At 45.9% G+C, this 25,111-nt stretch overlaps 1 protein-coding gene across 4 annotated transcripts; it reads left to right on the top strand.

Annotated features, from left to right (window-relative positions):
* Positions 1 to 985: 985 nt before the first annotated feature.
* GCKR (glucokinase regulator) lies at positions 986 to 25,025 on the top strand. 4 transcript variants are annotated; one of them, XM_026521049.4, is made up of 19 exons: positions 986 to 1,137; positions 1,427 to 1,582; positions 1,783 to 1,851; positions 2,480 to 2,548; positions 2,935 to 3,008; positions 3,359 to 3,425; positions 3,609 to 3,662; positions 4,623 to 4,717; positions 7,016 to 7,121; positions 8,322 to 8,440; positions 9,088 to 9,186; positions 9,432 to 9,529; positions 9,860 to 9,936; positions 10,302 to 10,398; positions 10,596 to 10,693; positions 10,792 to 10,875; positions 21,538 to 21,687; positions 24,053 to 24,187; positions 24,643 to 25,025. In XM_026521049.4, exons 1-19 carry the CDS (start codon positions 1,078 to 1,080, stop codon positions 24,811 to 24,813), a joined length of 1,878 nt encoding a protein of 625 aa, XP_026376834.1. In that variant the 5' UTR covers positions 986 to 1,077; the 3' UTR covers positions 24,814 to 25,025. The 4 variants fall into 4 exon arrangements, with proteins under 4 accessions (XP_026376834.1, XP_026376841.1, XP_048078720.2 ...); XM_026521056.4 differs by having other exon boundaries at positions 991 to 1,137; positions 9,432 to 9,523; XM_048222763.2 differs by adding an exon at positions 16,141 to 16,231 and having other exon boundaries at positions 991 to 1,137; positions 24,053 to 25,025.
* Positions 25,026 to 25,111: the final 86 nt, after the last annotated feature.

Here is a 25,111-nt window from a genome sequence, read left to right as displayed (position 1 = left end):
CTCAGTGTTGGGTTTCCTAAAATCAGAGCGTCCGGAACCTCATAGGGCTGCTGGCAGGATCCAATGAGACAATGTTGGGGAATGTCTTTATAAATCTTATGACGCTGTGTGAGTGAGGGATTATCATTAATTTGCACCAGTCTGTTAGTTAGTTACTTCACTCATTTAACAAACATATAAATCCTTAAGTTATTTTCATGATATCTGGAGTAACAACCTGGGTGTGAGTCCCCATTCTGTCAACTGTGTGATTTTCAGCAATGACCTAACTTCTCTGAGCCTTAGTTTCACCATCTGAAAAATGAGGGTGTCAGTATCATCTTCTTAGTGTTGATGTACTCAATGAGATACTGTATGTGAAAAGTGCATTGTTCGGTGTAAGTAAATGTTGGCTCATGTTGTATTTAGGGCAGATACTTTGGTTTCTAATTCTCATTGCAGCATTTCTATTTCTGTGGCACTTTTTCCTGTAATATTCGGTTCAGCATGTGCCCCCCTGGGGCTCCAAAGCTTCTGTTGCCTTCCTTCTGAGATGAAAGAGTGAAATGGAGCAAGAGGAGCAGGGAGGACTGTGTGCTCTGGGCATGTGATCAAGCCATGGCCCAGGTCCTCTGACCTCTGCTGTCCCTGAGGACCCTGATCTCTGGCCTCCTGATGCATCCTGGTCCCAGAGCACTCTTGCTCAGGGATTCTCACTGTCCTGGGCCTGGTATTATTCTGCACTTCCAGGCTCCAGGCCCTCCAGAGAAGAGGTCATTGTGTCCAAAAGTTAAGAGTAATGAACCTCAGATTTTCCCCTTTGGGGGCAAAGCAGAGGCTGGGCAGTCTGCATACGTGCAAAGAAGGACAGAGGGACCCCAGGAGCTCCCCTGGGGTGACCAGAGGGCTGGGGACCTACTGACCAGGAAAGGGTGCAGGAAGAGGTGCTTAGAGGGGGTGGTGCTCAGGCCGGGGTACTTGGGTTAATCATCACTGTGGCTCAGATAAGGCCCTGCCAGCTGGAAGTAGAGTTAGCGCAACAGAAGGGTTTGTGTGGCTGAAGAGGCAGACACGACAGGGTGTCCACAGTGTGCGACCATGCCGGGCACAAAACGGTTTCAACATGTGATTGAGACCCCAGAGCCTGGCAAGTGGGAGGTGAGACCCCCTTCTCCATTTTGGTCTTCTGCACTGATTCCTAGAATCATTTCTCATCTGTACTTCCCTCCCCCCTGGGTTTGTACTCTCCCTCCCCTCCTTCCTATCTTCCTTCCTGATCTTTTCCCCCTATGAGGCCCAGAGTACCAAGTGCAGGCTAAATCCTTGGGGTGTGTGTGTGTGTGTGTGTGTCCAAACCTTGTGCCTGCTGCCACTCCCACCTCCAGATCAGCAGGCATGAATGAGGCTTTGGCTTCCTGCCTGTATCCTTGTGCCCCCTTCCCTCTAGTTGTCTGGGTATGAGGCAGCCCTGCCTATCACAGAGAAGTCAAACCCACTGACCCAGGACCTGGACAAAGCGGATGCTGAGCAAATTGTTCGATTGCTGGGGCAGTGTGATGCTGAGATCTTCCAGGAGGAGGGGCAAGTCATGCCCACATACCAGGTGACCCAGACCCATCCCCTGGACACTGAAAATAAAGATGCCAACTCCAACCACACCTTAAGCTCTGCTCTCTCAGACCATGGTCCTTAACGTTTGAGATCTGAGAGTCCCTCCACCCCACCATTCTTTCCTCCCTGCCCACGCCCGCCCCAGATCTACTGTCCTTTTCTTGGCTTCTGATTCCTTCCTATTCCCTACAGCGACTATATAGTGAATCTGTTCTGACCACCATGGTACAGGTGGCTGGCAAAGTTCAGGAGGTGCTGAAGGTACGGACTCTCCATCTGCTCCCCTCCCGAACTTCTCTTCCTTCCACCTTTCTCTTTTCTTGGCCTCTACTTCTCATTTTGCTCCATCTCCATTCTCCCTTCTCCCAGTCCTCCCTCTGGGATCTTTATTGTCATCTTATTAATCAACAGTAATTATAATAACTATTATCTGCATAATACTCTATAATTGACATTGTGCTTTCACACTCATTACCTTTGCAAAAACCTGTGAAATTGGTGTGATTGTCTGTTTGTTTGGGTTTTTTTTGTCAGATAGGAAAACAAAGGCTAATCACAGCAGCTTGCCCAAATATATCCAGCTAATAATTGCTGGGTAGCGCCATTTTTTATTGATTCATTGGTTGATGACAAAGCTGCTCTCAGTCCTTTCTGGAATAAGTCAGGGTTTGAGTAAGCAGCTAAGCCAGAGTTAGGAGTCAGACGGTAGTTTCATTCTCAGATCCAGGGCTCTTTCTGCAACACCAGACCGCCTATGTTCTGTTCCCTTCTGTCATAAGAAGAGGGTTAAGAAGTCTCCCCAGTTGCTCTTCTGCTACTGACAAAGAAAGAATATGCTTCTCCCAACCTGAGCCAGGCCCTGGCGACAGAGGCAGTTTTTCTTTCTCAGGAGCCTGAGGGGGGGCTGGTGGTGCTGAGTGGAGGGGGCAACTCTGGCAGGATGGCATTTCTCATGTCGGTGAGTACCCTGATCCCTGATTTCCCCCCTCTGCCTTCTCAGGGTGACCCTCAGGACCAGAAAGCTCATCATAGCTAAGCTCCTAGGTGGCCCCTCTAGCCCTGCCTCCCTCTCCTCCCAAAGCTAGATCTCACCATGGAGCCCCTGTATCTTCGGAACCCACTGAGCCCCTCAGAGCTCGCCTCAGCCTATTGCCCGTGTCTCTACATCCCATATACCCCCGATTCGTCACCTGCAAGTAGCACTTTAAGTGCCAAATTCCAAGCAGTACTGGCTTAAGCACTGCCCACGTACCCTTATACAGCCTCTACCCTCGAGGTGTCAAAAATCCAAGAGAATCGCTCCCTTCATTATCATCACTACTTCATATCCTTCCCCCCTGACAGGTCTCCTTCAACCAGCTGATGAAAGGTCTAGGACAGAAACCTCTTTACACCTACCTCATTGCAGGGGGTGACTGGTAAGCCAAGTTGGCCTATGAACATTTTGTTTGGCCTGGATAGTGTTTTTTTGGAAATGTAATTTTAAGGCTTTCAGGCGCAGACTGTGTTCCGCTTGCTTTGGTCCGCGTCATTTCTTATTGTCTTACACTTGGCCCACTTCACTCCTGTTACCTGATTGGCCCTTGTAGGTATTGGAGTTTTTCAGCCCTATAGAGCGTCTATCATGGTGTCTAGCAAATACTAGGTGTTCAATCAGTGATAGCTTTCCCTTCATTCCCTTCTCTCAAGGTATCCCCTTCTCTGCCCTAGTATGCCGTAGGCTTCTGCTTCCAAATCAGTGCCACTAACCTTGAGTCTGTCCTCTCAGGTCTGTGGTGGCATCTAGGGAGGGGACAGAAGACAGTGCCCTGCACGGGATTGAGGAACTGAAGAAGGTCTGTGTTTTCCACAGATAGTCAACCAGACACCTCTGTCTGTTCCTTCTCACGAGGACACAAAAGTCCCCATCCAGCCAAAGCCCGTTCCCTCCCCCAGTCCTGATCCTAACATCCCCACGCAATAGGTTTGTAACCTAGAATCCTCCTGGTGGCACGGTCTCACCCACCCTCCTCTCCTAGGTGGCTGCTGGGAAGAAGAGGGTGATTGTCATTGGCATTTCGGTGGGACTCTCTGTGAGTGTGAAGACAGGCTGGGTGGATCCATTTTGCAGGGAGGAAGTGGGTGGGAACAGAATAGCATGGAAAATAGATTGATGAAGTGGGTGCTAGAAGACAAAAAGGGTTAGCACAAGAAATTTTGATTTTACTCTCACTAATTGAGATCTAGTTGTATGAATGTGGAACAGCAGGAAAAGGATCCTATTTCAGAATACCTGGGTATCAATCCATTCAGCAACCAAGGTAGATGGACTAGTCCCAGGGTCAGCAAACTACACTGACAGGTCAATCCTGCCACTGCCTGTTGTTGTAAATAAAGTTTTATTGAGACACAGACATTTGTGTTTACATAATAGCTATGGCCACTTCATGCTACAACGGTAGGGTTGAGTATTACACAGAGTTCATAGGGCCCCCAAAGCCTAAAACATTTATTTTCTAGCTCTTTACAGAAAAAGCTGACCCCTGGACCAGTCCTTTGCTACTTAAGCATGGTCCTTACGTAGCAACATCAGTATTTCCCAAGATTTGCTAGAAATGCAGAATCTCAGGCTCCCCACCAGACCTACTGAGTCTGAATCTGCATTTTAACAAGATTCCCAGTCGTCGGTTTGAGAAGCACCAGACTTGCTGACCCCAATTTTCTCTCACCACTGATTCTAACAATTCACTAAGCGGAAACAAGTCCAGCAGCGCTAGATGTGGAAGGAGGCACACGAGGAGGGCAGGACGCTGACCTTAAGGATCGTACAATTTAGTTCAGTAGTTTTTTACCATGCGGAGGATTTCCTTGGGGGAACTTGTTAAAAATACAGGCCTGGGGCTTTCCCCTTCAGATGCAGATCCAGTGGATCTTACCTGGGCCTGGGAATATGCATTTCTACCAAGCATTCTGGGGGATTCTGATGCTCCTGGGCCTCGGGCCACACTAGAGTAACCCCTCTCATCATGTCCCTCTTCTCCCCCTACCATCAGGCTCCCTTTGTGGCAGGCCAGATGGACTACTGCATGGACAACCCCGCCATCTTCTTGCCGGTCCTGGTTGGTTTCAACCCCGTGAACATGGCCAGGTGAGCCGGCTCTAATAAAAGGCAGTGAGCGGCCCCAGCCCTGGGGGAGGCGGAGAGGAAACCTGTCAAAATCTACAGTACGACCACAAAGGGGAGGGCACGCTGGAGATGGTCTTATTCACCACATCTCAGAATATTAAATATTGATTGTCCCTAAGCTTATGAAGTTTTCGTTTTGGGTTTTTTTGTTTTGTTTTTTTGTTTGTTCGGTTGGTCGATTTATTCTCTTATTTCGGAAGGGATTAAAAGCAGCTTACAAAGGCCACGTAAAATACCAGAAACCATACATTTAAAACAGGAAGTGAAGAGACAAGGAAAACAAGGGCCAGTAGATAGAATAGGGTCAGGAAAATGCATGCCACAAAGATGAGCGTCTTTTCAAAGGAGCAGTAGGTGATAACTGACCTCTGACTCCCTTTGCCCAGCACCCTTATTTTAGCACCCATTCTCCTTTGTCATTCCAGGCACCCCTTTGGTCCGTTCTGGCTACTCAAACCCCCACCCTGTTAACACCCCTTTCCTGAAAACTCTGTGCCACCCAATGTCCTCCGCCTAATTGTCTGTGTAGATGGCCACTTTGACCTCAGAGAAGGTCAGCATATGAAATCAGTGGTGCTCAGGGGTGGTTCTGTGGCTGTGTGGCCTTGGGAGTGTTAAAGCAATAAGAAACTAGATTCTTAGCCCCTTGCGTGAGAGCTCTGATGTTGTCGCTTTGGGGTAAGGCCCTGAAATATCTATTTTTTGAAAACATCCCTGGAGATGCTGGTCCATAGCCAGGTTTGGGGCACTCTGCTAACTTCCCATTGGAGTGGGCCTCCTGACGAAGCTGAAGGCTTCCTGTCGCTGGAGTATCCCAGTGAAGGCTTGCTGGTTCCTCAAGAGCAGCTTTGCACAGTCAGTGGTGGTCTTGGAGGGGAGGGGCAGCCGGGTGCTTTCTGAGCTCCTTTTCTCAACTCCCAGATTCCAGGCTTGTAGTGTAATTCATGCGAGGATATAAATGGGTCTGAGATACTTTTAACCCTGCTCCTTTTAATGGAGGACTCTCCTTCACCAAAAATGTCTCTGCGGCAGGGGATGCTAATTTCGGGCACTGTGACTAAGTGAAATGAAGGATTTCAAACAATGTGGGCGTGGAGATCTTCCAGTTGTTCTTAAATCAGTGGCTCCCCAACTTGGCTGATCTTCAGAGTCGTCTGGGAAGCATTTTAAAAATACAGATTCTTGGGCTCCAATCCAGAACTCCTGAAGCCGACTCTCAGGGTGGGCGTGGTACCCAGAAATGGGTAGTTTAAAAAAAAACACAAAACTCCCCAGGTGATTTTGATGACTAGCCAAGTTTGGGAACCTCAGTTTTAAACCACACAATGAACACTGGCTCCTCGCTCTGCTTAGGTCTCTAGGGACTTTCAGAAGTAGTTTGAGGACAAATGACAGGAAACACTTTACACGATGGGCATGTAATATGTGAAACTTGTTTGCCCTCGAGGAAATGCAGATTACAAAATATAAAAATAGTTCAAGAAGGGGGAGAGATTTTGCAGGGATGGGATGATAAGGGGAGGTTAGGGAGGCCTTATACAGAGGTAAGTCTTTGAGCTCCTGCCACAGTGGGTGATTCGCTAAGTGTCCCCCAGCAGAGTTGACCAGGGGAGGTCAACTACAGAAGATCCCCACTCTTTGAGATTCCTTGGTTGCACCCAAGCAGGTCACAGGACTGTTGTTCTCTTGTCCCCTTAGCACATTGTTTTGTTCATGATTAATGTATCCAGGAGCTGTTTGCCAGCTATTAGGAGCTATGCTTCATACCTTGTGGTTGTATTCCTTCAGTAGGAACTGTTGTCCCTCCCTCGGGTAGGGAGGGGTTCACTATTTGGGGAGCTGGCCAGAATATATTTCCAGGAATGCGAAGGGCTTCTGATGGACCTTAAGACTGAAAATAAAGTGGCAGTTTTAACATTCTGATGATAGGTACTCCTCCAGGGGTCTACAGAGACTTGTGGGTAGTATGGCCATGGCAGTGGGACATGGGCAAGGACCAGGATACCAGAAAGTTCTGGTCTCAGGCTGGAGCTTTAAACTTGAGTGTTGGCTTTGCTCTGGGATTCAATTGCTGAAATTTTTACTAACCCTTGTCCTTGGGGTTTAGGGACACGCTGTCTCTGTGAGCCCCAAAGCACAGCTCTAGAAGATCGTTGACGTTAGACCCCAATCCCAATGTGGTCTTTGATCCGGACCCCCATCTGAGGCCCTTCCTTTAGATCCTCACCATCTCCCCACCTCTCTGTCTGTGGGCCCCAGAAATGACCCCATTGAAGACTGGAGTTCCACATTCCGACAAATAGCAGAGCGGATGCAGAAACTGCAAGAGAAACAGGAAGCTTTTGTGCTCAATCCTGCGATTGGGGTAGGAGCCTCCCCACCCCCACCTGGGGAACGCTTGCCACCTCCCAGATGCCTCTGATTTTGTTACATCTTGTCTGAATTCCTGGCATTGTGTGTCAACTAAAAAGTCCTAAAGCAAACCCTATTTTCCCATTTCCTCGTTCTCCTTAAGATGTCCTATTTCCATCCTGACCCTGTCTCCTAAATCTGCAATCATTAAACACCTAACTCGTCTAGGGTAGGTTTCCTGTTTGAAGAACCTCTTTTGTATCTGTGAGTAGAGTATTGAATGGAAACAGAATTGCTTTCTGTTTCTCTTATGTTTTACTTTCAAAGGCGGGCTTTAAACAATGGGATGCGGTTTCTTCTTCTGCCTTTCAATCCTCTCCAAACCTGGGTGGGTCTCCCAAGCCTCTGGTGCTCCTGCGCCTTTTTCTCTGGAGTGAGGACGCGCGGCACTGGGGCACGAGCATGGTCTACCCTCATTTTGACTTGCCAAGGGCCTGAGCCCAGAGCCTGCCCCTGGCCCTCTGTGCCAGTGGGGGGCACGTCTGTGACACTCTCCTTGCTCTTCCCTCTGTGAGGTAGGAAGCCAGCCACCCCGTGTGAGGTCCGTGTTTTTCAGCTCTTAGGCGCTCATCTGTCCTGTCTGCAGTTGTTTACGTTTAATCTCCTTTTCTCAGACACTGCTTTGATCATTCTTTGTGCAGGAATCTCTTTATGCTCAGTGTGTCGTGTTACATCCCTATCCATTACAACGGCTGCTTCATTGGTCTGTCCAAAGGACATGAAATGGGGTGTTCAGATTGACAAACTGCTATTAAAAAAATGGGGGGTTGGGTGGGGAGAAACTTCTTGGAAAACAAAACAAAAAACCCTCTCCAAAAAACACTTATCTCTTGCTAACAGGACACCCAATCGCTGTGGCTTCCTCCTTAGAGTCCTGAATGTACCATAGAAATGACCAGAGGTGGCCCTTACCCTCTCTCTTCTTGTCTCAGTGAAGCCCTCAACCCAGCACTGCTCATAGCGCCCTGGGCACCACCAGTCCTGCCGAATGCAAGCCCAGTGGCCTCTAACCAGACTCCATGCCAGGAGTCACTAACCGGACTCCGTGCCAGGGGCCACCAACCAGAGTGCGTGCCCAGCAGCCACTAATTTTAGTGAACTCCAGGATCCTCCTTCCTCTCCCAATTCCTCCTCGGTGTCATCACCTCCTCAGCCCGAGGGCCTCAGTGGCTCATCCCGGATGAAAGGTGGAAGCGCGACCAAGATCCTGCTGGAAACCCTGCTACTGGCAGCCCATAAGACTGTGGACCGGGGCATCGCCGCGTCTCAGAGGTAGGGAGGATCTGGACAAGAGAGAGATCAGAGTCAGGCAGGGAGGGGGTTGCTACAGGTTGGGGGATGGCAAGTCCAGACACAGAGACAGGTTAATGGCAGCAAGATGGAGGCCCCACCACGTCCCCTTGGGCAAAGAGCTAGCCTGGGGTTCCTACCACGCAGAGTCTTGATTGTTTCCAGTGGCCCCTGGATTCCTCGGGTCCCGCTAATCTCCGTGTCCACCTGGGCCACCTAATCCTGAGCCCAGCTGGGCCATCCAAAGCTAACCTAGTTTCGGAGAGTCTTTGATTTTGGGGATGGTCCAGGTCATGCAGGAGGAGCTCCTTCTGCTGGGGGCCTGCTTCCCTTACCGGGGTCTCTGGCCTTGCTCCCAGAATCCCCACTTACCTCATCATCCACTCTGATGCCATCCTCTTCCCACTGCTCTCTTAATGTCCTTATCCCTCTGTCTGCTCTTTGTGTTCTGCTCACTGAAGACCTTTCTATCCTCTGAAATGCATTCTAATAATACTCACTGCACCTCCACTAAGGACCAGCAGAACTTAATTTTAAGGGAATTGTGCCTTCCCCTGGGCAGGGGTGGGTAGCCATGCTTTCTGAGGGGGCACTGGGCCCACCCCGGGAGCCCGTGGCCTTTCTCCCAGGTGCCTTCTGGAAATCCTGCGGACGTTTGAGCGGGCTCACAAGGTGACCTATAGTCAAAGCCCTAAGATTGCTGCCCTGATGAAACAAGCCAGCACCAGGTGTGTGGAAAGGGGGGAGGGGGGAGGTGTTTGGCGGGGGGAGGTGGTGTGGACGAGGAATGTCCCGAGAGTAGCAAAGACTCTACAAGTCACGTAACAGAGTGAGGGGAGCAGGTCTGCATGGTGGAGGGGCTTCCTTCCTGTTGGTTTACACCTGTGCTCTGCCGTATGCATCTTTCTCTGATCCCTGGTCTTTTTTCGTTGTGATCTCTCCTCTCGTGTCCTGACCTCTGGCCCGTTCTCAGCCTGGAGAAAAAAGGCCGAGTGTACCTGGTTGGCTGGCAGACCCTTGGCATCATTGCCATCATGGATGGAGTAGAGTGCATCCACACCTTCGGTGCTGGTGGGACCCCGGTCCAGACTTTCTTCCTGGTTCCTCCTGATCCAAACCGATTTCCTACTCCCAACCCATAGGGGTTCTTCATTCAGTGGCCATCCTGTCCTATCGGAATAGGCATTTCAGTCAAGCGCTCCTTCCTTTGAACCCCTATTCAAGCCTTCTTGATCCCTCAATTCCCAGTCCTGCTTAGCTGTGGCTTCCCATGTGTGTGACACCTCATCCCACACCCCACTTGCCACTTTCCTCCAAGCCCCATTCACATCCCCCCAAGCCTAGAATCTTTCTTTCCTGTAAAGCCCATCACTCCTTTCTCCCTGTCCTTAAACCTTCCAGACTTCCGAGACGTCCGTGGCTTTCTCATTGGTGATCACAGTGATATGTTTAGCCAGAAGGCTGAGCTCATCAACCAGGTGGGAGGATGACGGGACATGGGGGAGGTTGTGAAGGTGACTGGTGTGCAGAGAGTGGGACTTCAGGGGAGGTGGAGACAGGTGGGGGAGTATAACAGGGTAGACAGTCCAGAGAAGGGAATATGAGTTCGAGGTTGGGAGGCTTTGGGGCAGCACAGGGAGGGTGGAAGGCTCTGATTCACCCTCTAAAGCTGGCTCTAGTCCAGTGCTCTTCCCTCAACTTGCTGCATCATCTTGGGCAAAACACTTTACCTCTTGAACCTCAGTTCTTGCATCTGTATAAAAACACGCTGTATGAGAGGTCCTGTGAGGCCCTCTGCAGTCCCCAGTCTTCATGGGGGGGACTCCCATCTTCTTGTGCCCAGGGTCCCCAGTGCTCCTTCTCCCAGGAGGACTTCCTGACTTCCATCTTGCCATCCCTCACGGAAATTGACACTGTGGTCTTCATTTTTACCCTGGATGGTGAGAGGGAAGACGGGAGCGGTGGGGTGAGCGGACGGAGGCAGTGGAGTGACTCAAGGGAACTGTCATTCTTCTGGGTCTTAAGGCACCTGCTGTGAGGGAGGGCTGGGGGCACGTGTCCTGACTGGACCCCAGGGCAATAGGAGGAAGAGCTGAACAGCCAGCCTTTCATCTCTGGTGCCCTCCCCCTCTCCTAGACAACCTCATGGAGGTGCAGACGCTGGTGGAGCAGGTGAAAGAGAAGACTGCCAACATCCAGGCCTTGGCACATAGCACCGTGGGCCAGATCCTGCCGGTGAGGGTCCAGCCTTGAGGAGGGAACCTGGGGTGGCAGTTACAGCAAGGCCTTCCTGGAGATGCTGCCCTTACTCCCCTCTGTCTCTCTTTCTCCAGACCCCTCTGAAGAAGCTCTTCCCCTCCATCATCAGCATCATGTGGCCCCTGCTTTTCTTTGAATATGAAGGGAACTTCATCCAGGTATGGGGAATGAGAAGGTATTATCTGTGCTGAGGGACTCAGAGGAGGAGGGCTTCTAGAAATTAGAAAACTCAAGGCTGGAGGGTAGAAAGCTTTGTTGGACTTCCAGAAAGCCAGCTGGTCAAGTTCTTGTGTTACCAGGTCACTGGTGAGAGTTTCCAAGGCAATGGCTCAGATCTCTCCAGGAATATGCAAAAAAGACAGGCCAGGCCACCAATCACCTGACAGATTTGTCCTTTGTTACAGGTTCATTGTCGATATTACAGTCATCCTCACTATACGAAAGTCTTTAAAGCATATGTTTGCAAGTTCCCCAAGCTGAATTCACTGCAGACAATACTACACTGATATTGTCTGTAATAAAATGAAATTATAATTTCACTAGTTTTCATTAATTATAATTTATTGTAATATTTATTATAATTATAATTTTCACTAATTATAATTTACTAGTGAAGGTAATGCTTGGACAAAGCATTATCAGTACAAGTACTGATAACAATCATAGAAGTAATAATCAATTTGGGTGCACTTTGCAGTTTATAGAGTTTGGAGTGGGCATTGGGACATCTGAGTGTCAGTTCAGCTGTGCTTTGTGGCCCAAGAAAGAAAGCAATTTTACGTCTGTGGTCCTCCGTTTTCTCACCTGACACCTGTCCACCATCCACAGGGCACAACCAGGGCCCTGAAGGGTTGCCCTGGAGAGATGTGGTCTCAGCCATTATTCAGATCACCTCCTCCAGGAAGCTTCCTGACTCGACCAGACAACAGCTGCCATGATTTCTTACCTGCACTCAGAACTCAGTGGAAGCCCCTCCCCCGATCCAGGGGATCCATACTCCTTGCAATGCGTATCTTTGTCTTCCCTTCCAAATGGTGTTCACTGGTCACATCTCTACTTTTTGGCGTACTTTCAACATTTGTTGTCTCCTTTGACATCTCACATCTAAGAAGTCTTCTCCGATGAAACCCACATTGTCTAGACCCCTCCTGGGTGTGAGATACCTCCTCACACTTCCAGGTCCCACTGTATAGTCATCATACCTCATACACATAGGCCTCTGCACTTTACAAACTATTTCATGTATAATATCATTTCTCATAACAAGCTCCTAAGGGATGTAGGTTTTGTCCCCCATCTCAGATAAGGAAGCTGAAACTAAGAGATTAAGGGATTGTAACCACAGCCACGTGGCTAAAGCAGGGATCAGGACTTGAACCCTGGCCTTATGATTCTACATCCATGGTTTATTTCACTGCACAATATAAATTTCAACCATATCCATGAGTTGAGCCAGATTCTTCTATTCATTCATTCAACAAATATTTTTTATGCACCTACCACATGTCAGGGATAAGGGATATAACAGGGAATGTTAACCTGTGATCTTTTGAAAAAGATCTGTGTTTTTAAAGAAAATTGTAATTTTAATAGCTATATTTTTATTGTAAACACTTTAGAAAATACGGAAATCAAAAGAAGGAGAAAAGTATCCATAACAACCTTCTTCCAAAAAAAACCACTTAGACAAATTTTGGAGAATGTCCCTCTAGGCTTTTTTATGCGTATGTAAATATATTTATACAAAAATAGGACTATATTTGACATGCTGGGTTTTTAAAATTTTTTTAATTTATTTGAGAGAGAGAGAGAGAGAGCACGTGTGGTGGGGAGGGGCAGAGGAAGAGGGAGAAGCAGATTCTCCGAGCAGGGAGCCTGACATGGGGCTCGATCCCAGGACCCCAGGATCACGACTCGAGCTGAAGGCAGATGCCCAACTGTCTGAGCCACCCAGGATCCCTGACATGCTGTTTTTAACTTGCTTCTCTTCATTGAAAATTACAAACACCTTTTTGTACAAATATATCCACATCATCATTTTTAAAAAATATTTTTATTTATGTATTTGAGAGAGAGCGTGAATAGGGGGAGGGGGAAGGGTAGAAGGTGAGGGAGAAGCAGGCTCCCCCCCCCATCATGACCTGAGCTGAAGGCAGAGCTTAAAAGACTGAGCCGCACCATTTTTAATGTTGATGTAGTATTCCCCTGTATGGCTGTACCATAATTTGTTTACTCTCACCTCAATTGTTAGACATTGTAGATCGTTTCAAAATTATGGCTTTTATCAAAATACTGCACTGAACACCCTTCTACATGTATTTGACTCTTCTGTGAGGATAAACCCTGGGATAAACCTCCAAAAGTGGAATCACTGGGTCAAAGGTGTAAAATTTTAAGGCATTTTGATGCAGATTGTCAAAGTGACCTTAAAAGGTTTATAAACAAAGTATAAAATTGCTGTACCCCCAAATCCTTCAAATACTGGGTAGCATTGTTCTTTTTGATCTTACTAATCAGCAAAGCAAAAGAAGCAAAACTAAACAAAAAGCACTTCAGTGTTGTTTTAATTCCTATTCTTTTTTTTAAAGATTTTATTTGTTTGAGAGAGAGAGAGCACGCGTGCGGGTGCATTTGTGGGAGGAGGGGCAGAGGGAGAGGGAGAAGCAGACTCCCTGCTGAGTGCAGAGCCCAATGTAGGTGCTTGACTCTGAGATCAGGACCTGAGCCGAAGTCAGACACTTAACTGACTGAGCCACCCAGATGCCCCCAATTCAAATTCCTTTGACTATGGAGATTGACCACTTAAAGATATAGACTGGCCATTGCATTTTTTTCTTTATTGTGTTACTTCTTCATACCTTGTGGGCATATTCACCCATTCTTTTGGGAGTATTTATTTTTTACTTACTAATTTATAAGAGGGAGTGTATATAGCAAGGACAGTAGCCTTTTTCCCCCCTGTTCTATATTTTTCTCCAGTTTATTACTATTTCTTATTTCTACATTTTTGATGTAGAGATATTTTATTTGCATTTTTACATAGTCACATCTATTGATCTTTGTGTGTGTGTGTGTGTGTGTGTGTGTGTACTTCTGCCTTTTGCTTGATTCTGGTTTGTATCTTTCTAAATACATTGCAATTGTTTGAAATAAAGAGGCTTTCATTAGTAAATCTTTAGTTGCAGAAATATTGTTGATGTAAACTCCTCCCACACTTTTATTTTGAAAAATTTTCCACCCTGCAGAAAAATTGCAAGAATAGAACAGTGAACACCCATACACTTTTCCCTAGATTCAGTCTTTCACATTTTGCCACGCCTGCTTCATCCCTCTTTTCCTCTGAATTATTTGAAAGATACTTGAAGATACGATGACACTTGACACAAATTACTGTGTCCCCTATGAACAAGGACATTTGCCCACGTAACCACAATATAATTATCACACTCAGGGAAAATGACAGTGAATACGATTATTGAATATGCAGACCATATTCAAATTTCCCCAATTATCCCTGTATTATTTTTATTTCCAGGTCCAGGATCCAATCAGAGATAATGTGTTGTACTTAATTATCAGGTCTCTTTAGTTTCCTTTAATCTAGATGCATTCTTTAGCTGTAGTTTGTGTCTTTTATGACATTGGTAGTACAGGAGTCTGGACCCATTGTTTTCCAGAATGTGCTTCACCTGGGATTTGCCTGATTGTTTCTTCATTATATGCAGGTGAAGTTTTTGGCAGGTACACTGCATAGAGGCTGTGCCTTTGTCCGTGTGTCACATTGGGAGGTGCCTGATGTCAGTTCCTTCCTTTATCGGTGTTTGATCACTTACCCAATGTAGGGTCAGATTTCTTTCTTTCTTTCTTCTTTCTTTCTTTCTTTCTTTCTTTCTTTCTTTCTTTCTTTCTTTCTTTCTTTCTTTCTTTCTTTCTTTCTGCCTTCCTGCCTTCCTTCTCTCTTTCTTTCTTTCTTTCTTTCTTTCTTTCTTTCTTTCTTTCTTTCTTTCTTTCTTTCTATTTATTTATGTGACAGAGAGACAGCCAGCGAGAGAGGGAACACAAGCAGGGGGAGTGGGAGAGGAAGAAGCAGGCTCATAGCAGAGGAGCCCGATGTGGGGCTCGATCCCAGAACGCTGGGATCACGCCCTGGGCTGAAGGCAGACGCTTAACGACTGCGCCACCCAGGCGCCCCCCTTTCTTTCTTTCTTTTTTTTTTTTTTTTAAGATTTTATTTGTTTATTTGGAAGAGAGACAAAGAGTGAACATGAGTGATGGGGGAGGGGTGGAGGGAGAGGGACAAGCAGACTCCCCACTGAGCAGGGAGCCAGAGCTGGGGCTCCATCTCAGGAGCCCGAGATCATGAGCAGAGCTGAAGGCAGAAGCTTAAACCACTGAGCCACCCAGGCTCCCTGGTAGTGTCTGATTTCTTCGCGTCCTATTCCTTGGTGATCTTTCACCCAGTGGTTTTGGCATTCACAGGTGATTCTTGGCCCAATCAGTGTATTAGTATGGTGGTTTGTAAATGGTGATTTTCTATTTTTATCTGTCTCCATTTATTAGTTGCTATTCTTCTGTAAAGAAAATCTCTCCCTTCTCTCCCCACCCCATCTACATTTGTTTAAACTCATGAATTTTTTGTTGTTAAATGTGTTTTAATCCATTCCTGTCATTATTTATTTTAATACTCAAAACAAGCACTTACTCAGCCTGGCCCCTTTGTCCTTGTGACATATCCACATTAGTGTTTGAACACTCTTTGCTGTGTTTCTTTTGGGGAAAAAAAATCACCATTTCTCTTATGCAAAAGGGTAGCATATTATAGTCTTTTGTGTCTTGCGTTTTTTCGTAACAAGATATCTTGAAAATCACTCCACTTCAGTTTCTTAATCTCTTAATTATTGTTTACATGTCTGTGTGTGTGTGTGTGTGTGTGTGTGTGTGTCTGTACAATAGTGTCCGCAGCCATTTATGTAGGAGTACAGAAATGTTGTCCCAGGTTCACCTTCTACTTTCCCTGGTCCAGTCCTGGCTGGAATCAGTAATTTTCAAGGAGCCCTGGTGGTTGTCATTGGGGGTTGGTACAGCAGTCACACCTTCTCCACGGTTTTGCTTTCCATGGTTTCATTAACCCCAATCAACTGGTAGTCCAGAAGCAGATGATCCCCCTGACGGATCACCAGAAGGTCAGTAGTAGCCTAATGCTATGTCACAATGCCTACATCATTCCCGTCCCTCCATCTCATCTAGCAGCCATTTTGTCATCTCGCATCATGACAAGAAGGGGAAGGGTGAATACAGTACAATAAGATATTTTGAGACACCACATTCACATAACTTTTATTATAATATATTGTTATAATTGTTCTATTTTATTGTTGTTAATCTCTTACTGTGCCTAATGCATGAACTAATCTCTATCATAGGTATGTATGTATAGAAGAAAATGCTATGTTATGGCTTCATACTATCTGCAGTGTCAGGCATCCACTGGGGGTCTGGAACTTATCCCCGTGGGTAAGTGGGGGCTGCTGTATTTAGAAACCTAGGCGCTAGGTACGCTCCCTGCTACTAGTGACTTTGCCTCTAAGCAAAGTTCTTTGGTAGAAAGACAGGGGCACCTGGGTGGCTCAGTCGGTTAAATGTCGGACTCTTAATTTCAGTTCAGGTCATGACCTCAGGGTCATGAAATTGAGCCCCCCATCCGACTCCATGCTCAGCGTGGCATCTGCTTGAGATTCTCTCTCTCCCTCTGCTCCCCTCCCTGCTTGTGCGTGCACTCTCTCTCTGTCTCAAAACAAAAAAAGAAAAGAAAAAAAAAGAAACAAGGAAATACAGTTAACTCTTGAACAACACCGGGGTTAGAGGCACTGGCACCCCACACAGTTGAAAATCCCCGTATAACTTTTGACTCCCCCAAACTTAACTAATAGCTTACTGTTGACCAGAAGCCTTCCTGATAACATACACAATTAACATGTATTTTTAAAGTTATATGTATTATATGCTGTATTTTTACAATAAAATAAGCTAGAGAAAACAAAATGTTAAGAAAATCATACAGAAAATTCATTTATAGTACCACACTGTATTTATTGAAAAAAATCGCATATAAGTGGACATTTGCAGTTCAAACCCTTGTTGTTCAAGGGTCAACCGTATATGTTTTTTTCACATAAGTACATATATATATACATATTTATGAATGTATATATGTTCTCCTTCCTGTTTTCCCTTAATGAGAATGTCGATTTCCAACATCATCAATATATTTATCCATTTGCTTAGTGCTGCAGTAAATACCAGTTTTGAAATCACTATCATCAACAAACTTACCAAGAAATGGTCAAGATTTTTTTGCAGTTCTTTTTGTGTCCTGACCATACCCCACTAAAGATACATAAAGTGTTCAAAGTTACTTGGATTAGATTTTTTCCCTCTCTCGTAGTTATGTTATCAATATGATATATAGTTTCATTTCCTTTATTTTGATTTGTTTTCAATTTTAGAGTTTTTCAGTTTTGATCTCATTTTATCTTTGAATATGTAAAACACAACGTGGTTTAAAGTCAAACTGTATAAAAAGGAGATGTCCCATCCCCTTCACTCTTCCTTCCTCCTGTTTCCACTCATCCCTGTGGGTAAACAATTTTATTAGTCACTGACTTGCATTCCTGTGTTTCTTTTTACAAAAAAAAAAAGTGTGTATTTGTATGTGCTTTGCAATTTTTGCGTATACAAGACGCAGTGTGCTGTGTATATTCTTTTGTGCTTTAATGAGAGATCCTGAAAATAACTCCACTTGGGTTTATAAAACCCTTCCTCATTATTTTTTACATTCGTGTGATTGTACGTGTGCAAGAATTATTTGGCCAGTCTCTCATGTAGGACATTTGGTTGTTTCTAATATTTTGCTATTTACCAATAATGATGCAATGAATATGCATGTATTTTTGTAATGTAGAAGTGTATCTTTGGGATAAATTTCTAGAAGAAGAAGAGCTGGGTCAAAGGAGAAATACATACATAAGAAAAAGCTAGCTACTGCAGTATTCCCCGTCATAGGGGTTGTCCCATTTTGCTTCTTATACCAGTAATATATGAAAATGCCTGCTTCCCTATAGCTTCCTTTTTTGAAAAAAAGATTTATTTATTTATTAGTTTGAGGGAGGGGAGGGGCAGAGGGAGAGAGAGCCTTAAGCAACTCTTCACTGAGTGTGTCGCCCAACATGGGGCTCAATGCCATGATGCTGAGATCAGGACCTGAGCCGAAACCAAGGCACCCCTTCCCTATAGCTTCTTTAAGAGCATTCTCAAGCTTTTGCATTTGTGCCAATCCGATAGATGAGAAATTCTATTTCTGTGTGGTTTTCATTCGTATTTTACTATTATGGGTTTAGCTGAGCATCTTTTCACATGCTTAAGGGTCTTCAGTAAATCTTTTCCTTTGTGGACTGTGTGTTCCTGTAAACACATGAAATATACTCATTTTCTAATGGTATTGGGATCTGTAGGATCCCTTGGTTTTTAGTACTTCCTTTTTATTTAAAGATATTATTTATTTATTTGAGAGAGAGGGAGAGCACAAGCAGGGGGAGCGACATGCAGAGGAAGAGGGAGAGGCAGGCTCCCCACTAAGCAAGGAGCCCGACGACGCTGGCCTTGATGCCAGGACCCTGGGATCAGGACCTGAGCCGAAGGCGACGCTTAACTGACTGAGCCATCCAGGTGCCCCTGATTTTTAGTACTTTATAAATCAGAGGCATTAGTCCTTTCTTTCTGATATATATTGTAAATATTTCATTTGGGTTTTAACCATGCAAATGTCTTTGTTTTAATTTTTCTGGGGGAGAACTTATTAATCCATTTTTTTTGTTGAATCTGGACCTTGAGGCACAGAAAGCTCTCTGCTACCACCAGGCTGTAAAGGAACTCCACCTGTGTTTTCTTCTAGTATATGTCTCTTCTAGTAAAATGGTTTCTTTTTTCTTTCTTTTTTTAAAAACGCTTAGATCTGCAAGTCATTAGTTTATTCTTGTGTGTGGGTTAAGGTATGAACCCAATTTTATATTTTTCTAAGTGACTACTTGACTGTCTCTCTCTATATATAAATATATATTTATTATGTATAAATATATATTTATATATATATTTAAAGATTTTATTTATTTCTTTGAGAGAGAGTGAGCAAGAGAGAGAAAAGGAGCAGGGGGAGAGGAAGAAGCAGGCTCCCCATTGAGCAGGGAGCCCCACACGGCGATTCATCCCTGGACCCCGAGATCATGACCTGAGCCAAAGGCAGACGTTCACCGACTCAACCACCCAGACGCCCCATCTCAACATATTTTTTAAATTCATCTTTTCCTGAGTGATTTAAGTGCTCTCTCGATCAGATACTTAGTTCCCATGTGCACTGGTTTATTTCTGGACTTTGTGTTCTGTTCTACCAGTCTGTCTATTGATGTGATGATGCCATACAGTTTAAATATAGAGGCTTATTGTGGGCTTAATAGCTGAAAGGTTAGTGCTTCTCGCACTCTTCTTTTTAAGGATTTTTCTAGGTACAGTTGGTGCCTTTTTTTCTATGTGTACTTTATTTTTTTTTTTAAGATTTTATTTATTTATTTGACAGAGAGAGACACAGCCAGCGAGAGAGGGAACACAAGCAGGGGGAGTGGGAGAGGGAGAAGCAGGCTCCCAGTGGAGCAAGGAACCCGATGCCAGGCTCGATCCCAGGACTCTGGGATCAAGCCCTGAGCCAAAGGCAGACGCTTAACGACTGAGCCACCCAGGCGCCCCTCTATGTGTACTTTAAAATGAATGTGTCTGGATTCAAATTATGTACACTTTAAAATATTTCTGTGTTAATGATAATGCATGGTATAAATGGTTATATAATGGTCAGTGACATAAATGATATAACCCAGATTTGACTGATCTCTTTCCCTCATGGCAGTCTGTGTACCGTATACTAGCTCCATTCTGATTGGTCAGATTTCTGCGTGCGCTCTCGCTCCTTTTTTCTTTTTTTTTTTTTTTTTGCCAAATGAGCCACAGTATCTTTTTTTTTCCAGTTTTTATTTAAATTTCCGTTAGTTAACATATAGCGTAATGTTAGTTTCAGTTGTACAATATAGCGATTCAACATTTCCATACAACACCCGGTGCTCATCACAAGTGCACTCCAGAATCCCCATCACCTGTTTCACCGCCCCCCCCCCCCACCTACCTTCCCTCTGGTAACCATTGTTCTCTATAGCTGAAGTCTGTTTCTTGGCTTGCCCCTCTCTCTCTTTTCCCTTTGTTTGTTTTGTTTCTTAAATTGCACGTATGAGTGAAATCATATGGTATTTGTCTTTCTCTGACTTTCACCTAGCATAATAGTCTCTAGCTCCATCCACATCATTGCTAATGTTCCTTTTTTTTTTTTTTTAAGATTTTATTTATTTATTTGACAGAGAGAGAGGCAGCAAGAGAGGGAACACAAGCAGGGAGAGTGGCAGAGGGAGAAGCAGGCTTCCCGCCGAGCAGGGAGCCCGATGCAGGGCTTGATCCCAGGACCCTGGGATCACGACCTGAGCCGAAGGCAGATGCTTAACGACTGAGCCACCCAGGCACCCCACATTGCAAATGTTCTTAGACAACACTCATGTCCTTGTCAATCACTTAAGTATTTTCAGTATACCCTCTGCAAGGGGTGTGTGTTACCTGCTATTTCTAGAATGCCAGAATAACGAGGTAGAAGTAGTGGTAGCTAGTTCCCTAGCCTGGCAAGGACCCATTAATGAATCCCCTCCATCCCTTTCCTGGACTCCTGTTACGCTAACAGATGCAAAGTGCAGTAATAGAGGTTATAAGTGCAAGAGATGAGGGCTAAGGAAAAGTGGTGTTTATAGTCACAGTACTATGTGTTTGTACAGTGTTTTAGTTTTCAGTATGCTTTCACATACGTTATCTTATTCGCCCAGGGGATGATTGTGGCCAAGTAGGAAATGCTTTCATCACAAATCAGAAGACCTGGATTTAGGTCCTGATTCCACGTGTCACTATTGTATAAGCTTATTCAAGTTACTTCTTTTTATTTTTTAAGATTTATTTATTTATTTGAGAGAGAGAGAGAGTACAAGCGGTGGGAGGGGCAAAGGGAGAGGGAGAGGAAGAATCTCCAGCAGATTCCCAATGCAGGGCTCCATCTTACGACCCTAAGATCATGACCTGAGCCAAAATCAAGAGTCAGATGCTTAATCGACTGAGCCACCCAGGCGCCCCTCAAGTTTCTTTACTTTTGATCTCTAGTTTCCACATATGTAGAAATGGGGATAGAAAATCCTATTTCATTGGGTTGTTATAAGAGTTAAATTGAATTAATTTTCAACAAACGTGTATTGATCAGTAACCATGTATGAACCATTATCAAAAAAATTGGGACTCTGGAGCAGAATAAGACCCCATCTCTGCTCTCAAGGAGCCTTTGGTTTAGTGGGAGGAATCCCAGGACTTTCACTCCTCCCCTGTCAGGTACCCGGGGAGCAAGAGGAAAGTTCTGATAAGTGCAAAACCCCTCTGTGCAAGAACTCAGAGAAGATATTTGTGTATTAGGGGTCAAAACCACAAATGTGTGACACCTCCAGGTTTGCCTGGGACAGTCCTGGTTTCCAACGGCTGTCCGAACATCGAAACTCTGGGCGGGTCAAACAAATTACGTCTATATTTAGGTCCCTGGTTTTCGATCCCTGGATTTCTGTCTGACATTAGGGCCCTCTTCACCCGGTTGCTCTACCGTCCTCTAATTTCCCCTACCCCCGTGTGTGTGCCCTGTTTAGAAGTTCCAGCACGAGCTAAGCACCAAGTGGGTGCTGAATACCGTGAGTACAGGTGCCCATGTGCTTCTTGGGAAGATCCTCCAAAACTACATGTTGGACCTCCGCATCCGAAACTCCAAGCTTTTCTGGCGGGCGCTGGCCATGCTGCAGGTAGGCCGTGATGGGACGTGGCTGGGTGGGCCTGGCCTCCTGCCTAGGCTGCCACAGAGATCTGGACACGTGTGGGGCTAAGGGCTGACTTTTCTCCTGCGCCTCCTCCTATCAGGCTCATCCTCCACTCTAGGGGATGTCTGTGCATGCTTGGGTGCGTGACTGTGAGATTATAATGATCGGACAGGCATCTTTCCGTTACGAGTACGTGACATCTAACTCACACGGGCTTAAGCTAAACAGGGTGAATGACTGGCTCATGTAACTGGAGTCCCAGGGTAGCTAGATCCAGACACTCAAAACAATGTGCCCTTAACTTTCCTCTGTGTCGCTCTCCTTCTCAGGCAGCTTTTCAGCCCTAGGCGGCAAATTGGCCACCAGCAGTGCCAGCCTCGCTTCCTACCAGTTTAGCAACCTGAGTGGAAGGAGAGTTTCTCTGTGCCTGTGATTCCCACGCATGCCTGGGAGGAAGGGCTCTCGCTGGCTTATCTTAGGCCACATGCCATCCCTGAGCCAGTCACCGTTCTCCAGGGGAAAGCAGCCCTCTGCCCAGGCCTGGCTCATGTGCTCTCCCTGGGGGATGGCACTGGAGGGAAGGGTGGGAAGTGAGCCTCGATCAAACAGCCTGGCCTAGAGTGGAGGAACAAGAGTTCCCTGGAGGAAGTTCAAGATGCTGGTACTGGAAGGAGGAGGAATGGCTGCTGAGCAGAGAGCAACAACAGCTGGTCATGAAAGGAGGGTTGCTAGGTTTAGCAAATAAAAATACAGGACAAATTTGAATGTCAGATAAATAAAGGATTTTTTTTTAGTATAAGTATGTGCCATGCAATATTTGAGGCATACTTATACAATTTTTTTTCATTATTCATTTGAAATTCCTATTCCTGGGTATCCTGTATTTTTATTTGCTAAATCTGACAACCCTACGTAAAGGGAATCAATCAATGAGCATTTAGTGAGCACACGCCAGGTCCCTAAAACTACCTTCTCAAATGAGTAGAACCAACCAACCACTTTTCTGAAAAGAAAAGTGCTTTATGCTCTTTTAGTTCCTGGGGTTGTGGGTAGGGGGAAATCAGAGATATGTCTGATCCAGGCCTTGCCATCCCAGAGTGGCCCGTCTAATGGAGGAGAGACAAAACCTACACTTGAAACAGACCGATGAAGTGTCAGACAGCATGATCCTTACTGAAGTCCAACAGAACTTCAAGGAAGGCAGGGTCCAAATGAACTAGAGCAAAATAGAAGGCTTCATGGAAGAGGTGATACTCAAGGGAGGCCTGGTGGTTATGGCTTGGATAGGTGAAGGACAGGCGGCCATTCTTGTTAGAAAGAATATTAGCCAAGGCCCAGAAGGGGGAGCAGGCATGATATGTGGGGGCACAGCTGAGACTACAGTGGAGAACTGTTTTACATGGTGAGGGATCATGGGGGAGCAGGAGAGGGAGAGACCGTGGAAGATGGAAAGCCAGACCAGAATTCGGGCTTGCCAAATACAGCTAGACCTGGGCCGTCCAAAATGGCAGTGGCCATCGACATGTGGCTACTGAGCACTTAAAGTGTGGCTAGTGTGTCTGAGGAGCTGTACTTTTTAAGTTTTGTTTAAAAACCGAAGCCATGTAATTTTTTTCATTAAATGCAACTTTGTTTCGGTAGAACTACATTTTACTTTTATATCAAAATTTAGTACCTGAACTGAGATGTTCTGGGATTATAAACTAGACACTGAATTTCGAAGACATGATACAAAAATATTCGTAGACTATCCTCCTAATAATTTTTAATATTGTTTACATGTTGAAATAATATTTTAGCTATATTGGGTTAGATAAAACATGATTAAAATTTATTTTCTTATCTGTTTCTTTTTCATTCCACCTGTTTCTTTTTTAATGCAGTACTAGAAAATCTTAAATTACATGGGTGGCTCACATTATATTTCTGTTGGGCAGTGCTGAGCTAGCAGAGGGAAGGGTGGTGGCAAAAAGGAGAAGCTTTTGCAGATAAGTAGTCTTGGCAGAGTGTAAAGGATGGATAGGGTTAAGGAAGAAACCGGAAGGAGTGAATTCAGTTTAAGAGTACCAACCTGTGGGTTGGTGGCATATGGCTGAAAGTGTGACCAGTTTGCCATTAATCCTCCAGTTTAACCCAGCCAATCAAAGCGCACCACTAACCCTTTCTCTTCACACCTGGGAATTGTGAGTTGGGGATCGCCTATAGGGACCACTTCTCTACAGCGTCTATGGCCAGTCTTCAGGATCCCAGGCGCCTGCCTCCCACTCTCCCACTTCTATTTCCTCCTGGACTCCTTTCTCCACTCCCCTGGCCTTCTAGCCCGACACTGACCTTAGCACTTCTTCCACAGCGGTTCTCTGGACAGCCCAAGGCTCGATGCATCGAGACCCTCCTCCAGGTGATCCACTTCCCCCAGCCACTGTCGGATGGTATTCGGGCTGCTCCCATCTCCCTCCACGTCCAGGTTGCACATGAGAAGGAACAGGTATCCTGCCGGCCGCTAGTCATTCAGCAAACATTTACTGAGTCCTTTCAGTGTATCAGGAATTTTGCTTGGTACTGGGTTTACAAAGTTAGTGACGTTCTGCCAAGGAGCTCCCTGTTTCTTGGGGAATTGTGATTGTGACAAGGAGGAACAGAGGTGTGGAAAAGGTGCTGCAGGGGTGCAGAAATGGGGTCTTCAGTTCTGTTTAGAAGGTGAGTCAGGAAAGAGGGGGGAAGAGGGCCTCTGAACTGGGTTGTAAAGGATGAATAGGAGTTTTCCGGGTCGGGGTGAAGGCTTCTTTCTGTTCTTAACCCACCGCACCACAATTTCTGGTCTTGACAACTGTCTTCTAGTCTTGCCTCCAACCTAGTGGCTTCTGACTCCCAACACCGAATGCTCTTCCCCAGATGGCCTCACTCTCTCAGGCTTCAGCTGTCCCCGCCTCTTCCCCACAGGTGATCCCCATAGCCTTGCTGAGCCTCCTATCCCGGTGCTCCATCCCCGAGGCACAGGCGCAACTGGCTGCAGCGCCCTCTGTCTGTGACGCTGTCAGGAGCGCCCTCACTGGGCCGGGTCGGAAGCGCGTCGCGGACCCGCTGGAAACCTTAGAGCCCGCCGTGCTGTGAACTGCTGTTTCTGGGCGCGTGAAGCCCGTGGAGTCACGGTGGGCTAGCAACACACGCGTGGGAGGAGAGGCCCAGTCCCCGGGGCCACCCATAGCCCAGAGTGGGGGAAAAAGAGTCTCTCTACTTTGGAGTTCTTGCTCTTGACCCAGTGGTCTTCACTTTCACTGGCATGTTCTGATTCAGAAATAAAACAAAATGTCTTGTTTCGGAAAGTTACCCTTCCAAACTCAGTAGATCAGAGTCAATACATTAGAGGTGGGACAAGATGGGTGGCATAGGTTGGTCCCGACAACAGGTT

The sequence above is a fragment of the Ursus arctos genome, unplaced genomic scaffold, assembly GCF_023065955.2.
Source record: "Ursus arctos isolate Adak ecotype North America unplaced genomic scaffold, UrsArc2.0 scaffold_8, whole genome shotgun sequence".
Taxonomy (NCBI): Eukaryota; Metazoa; Chordata; class Mammalia; order Carnivora; family Ursidae; genus Ursus; species Ursus arctos.
Note: the sequence above shows the minus strand (reverse complement) of the source record. Positions and strands in the feature narration are given on the sequence as shown.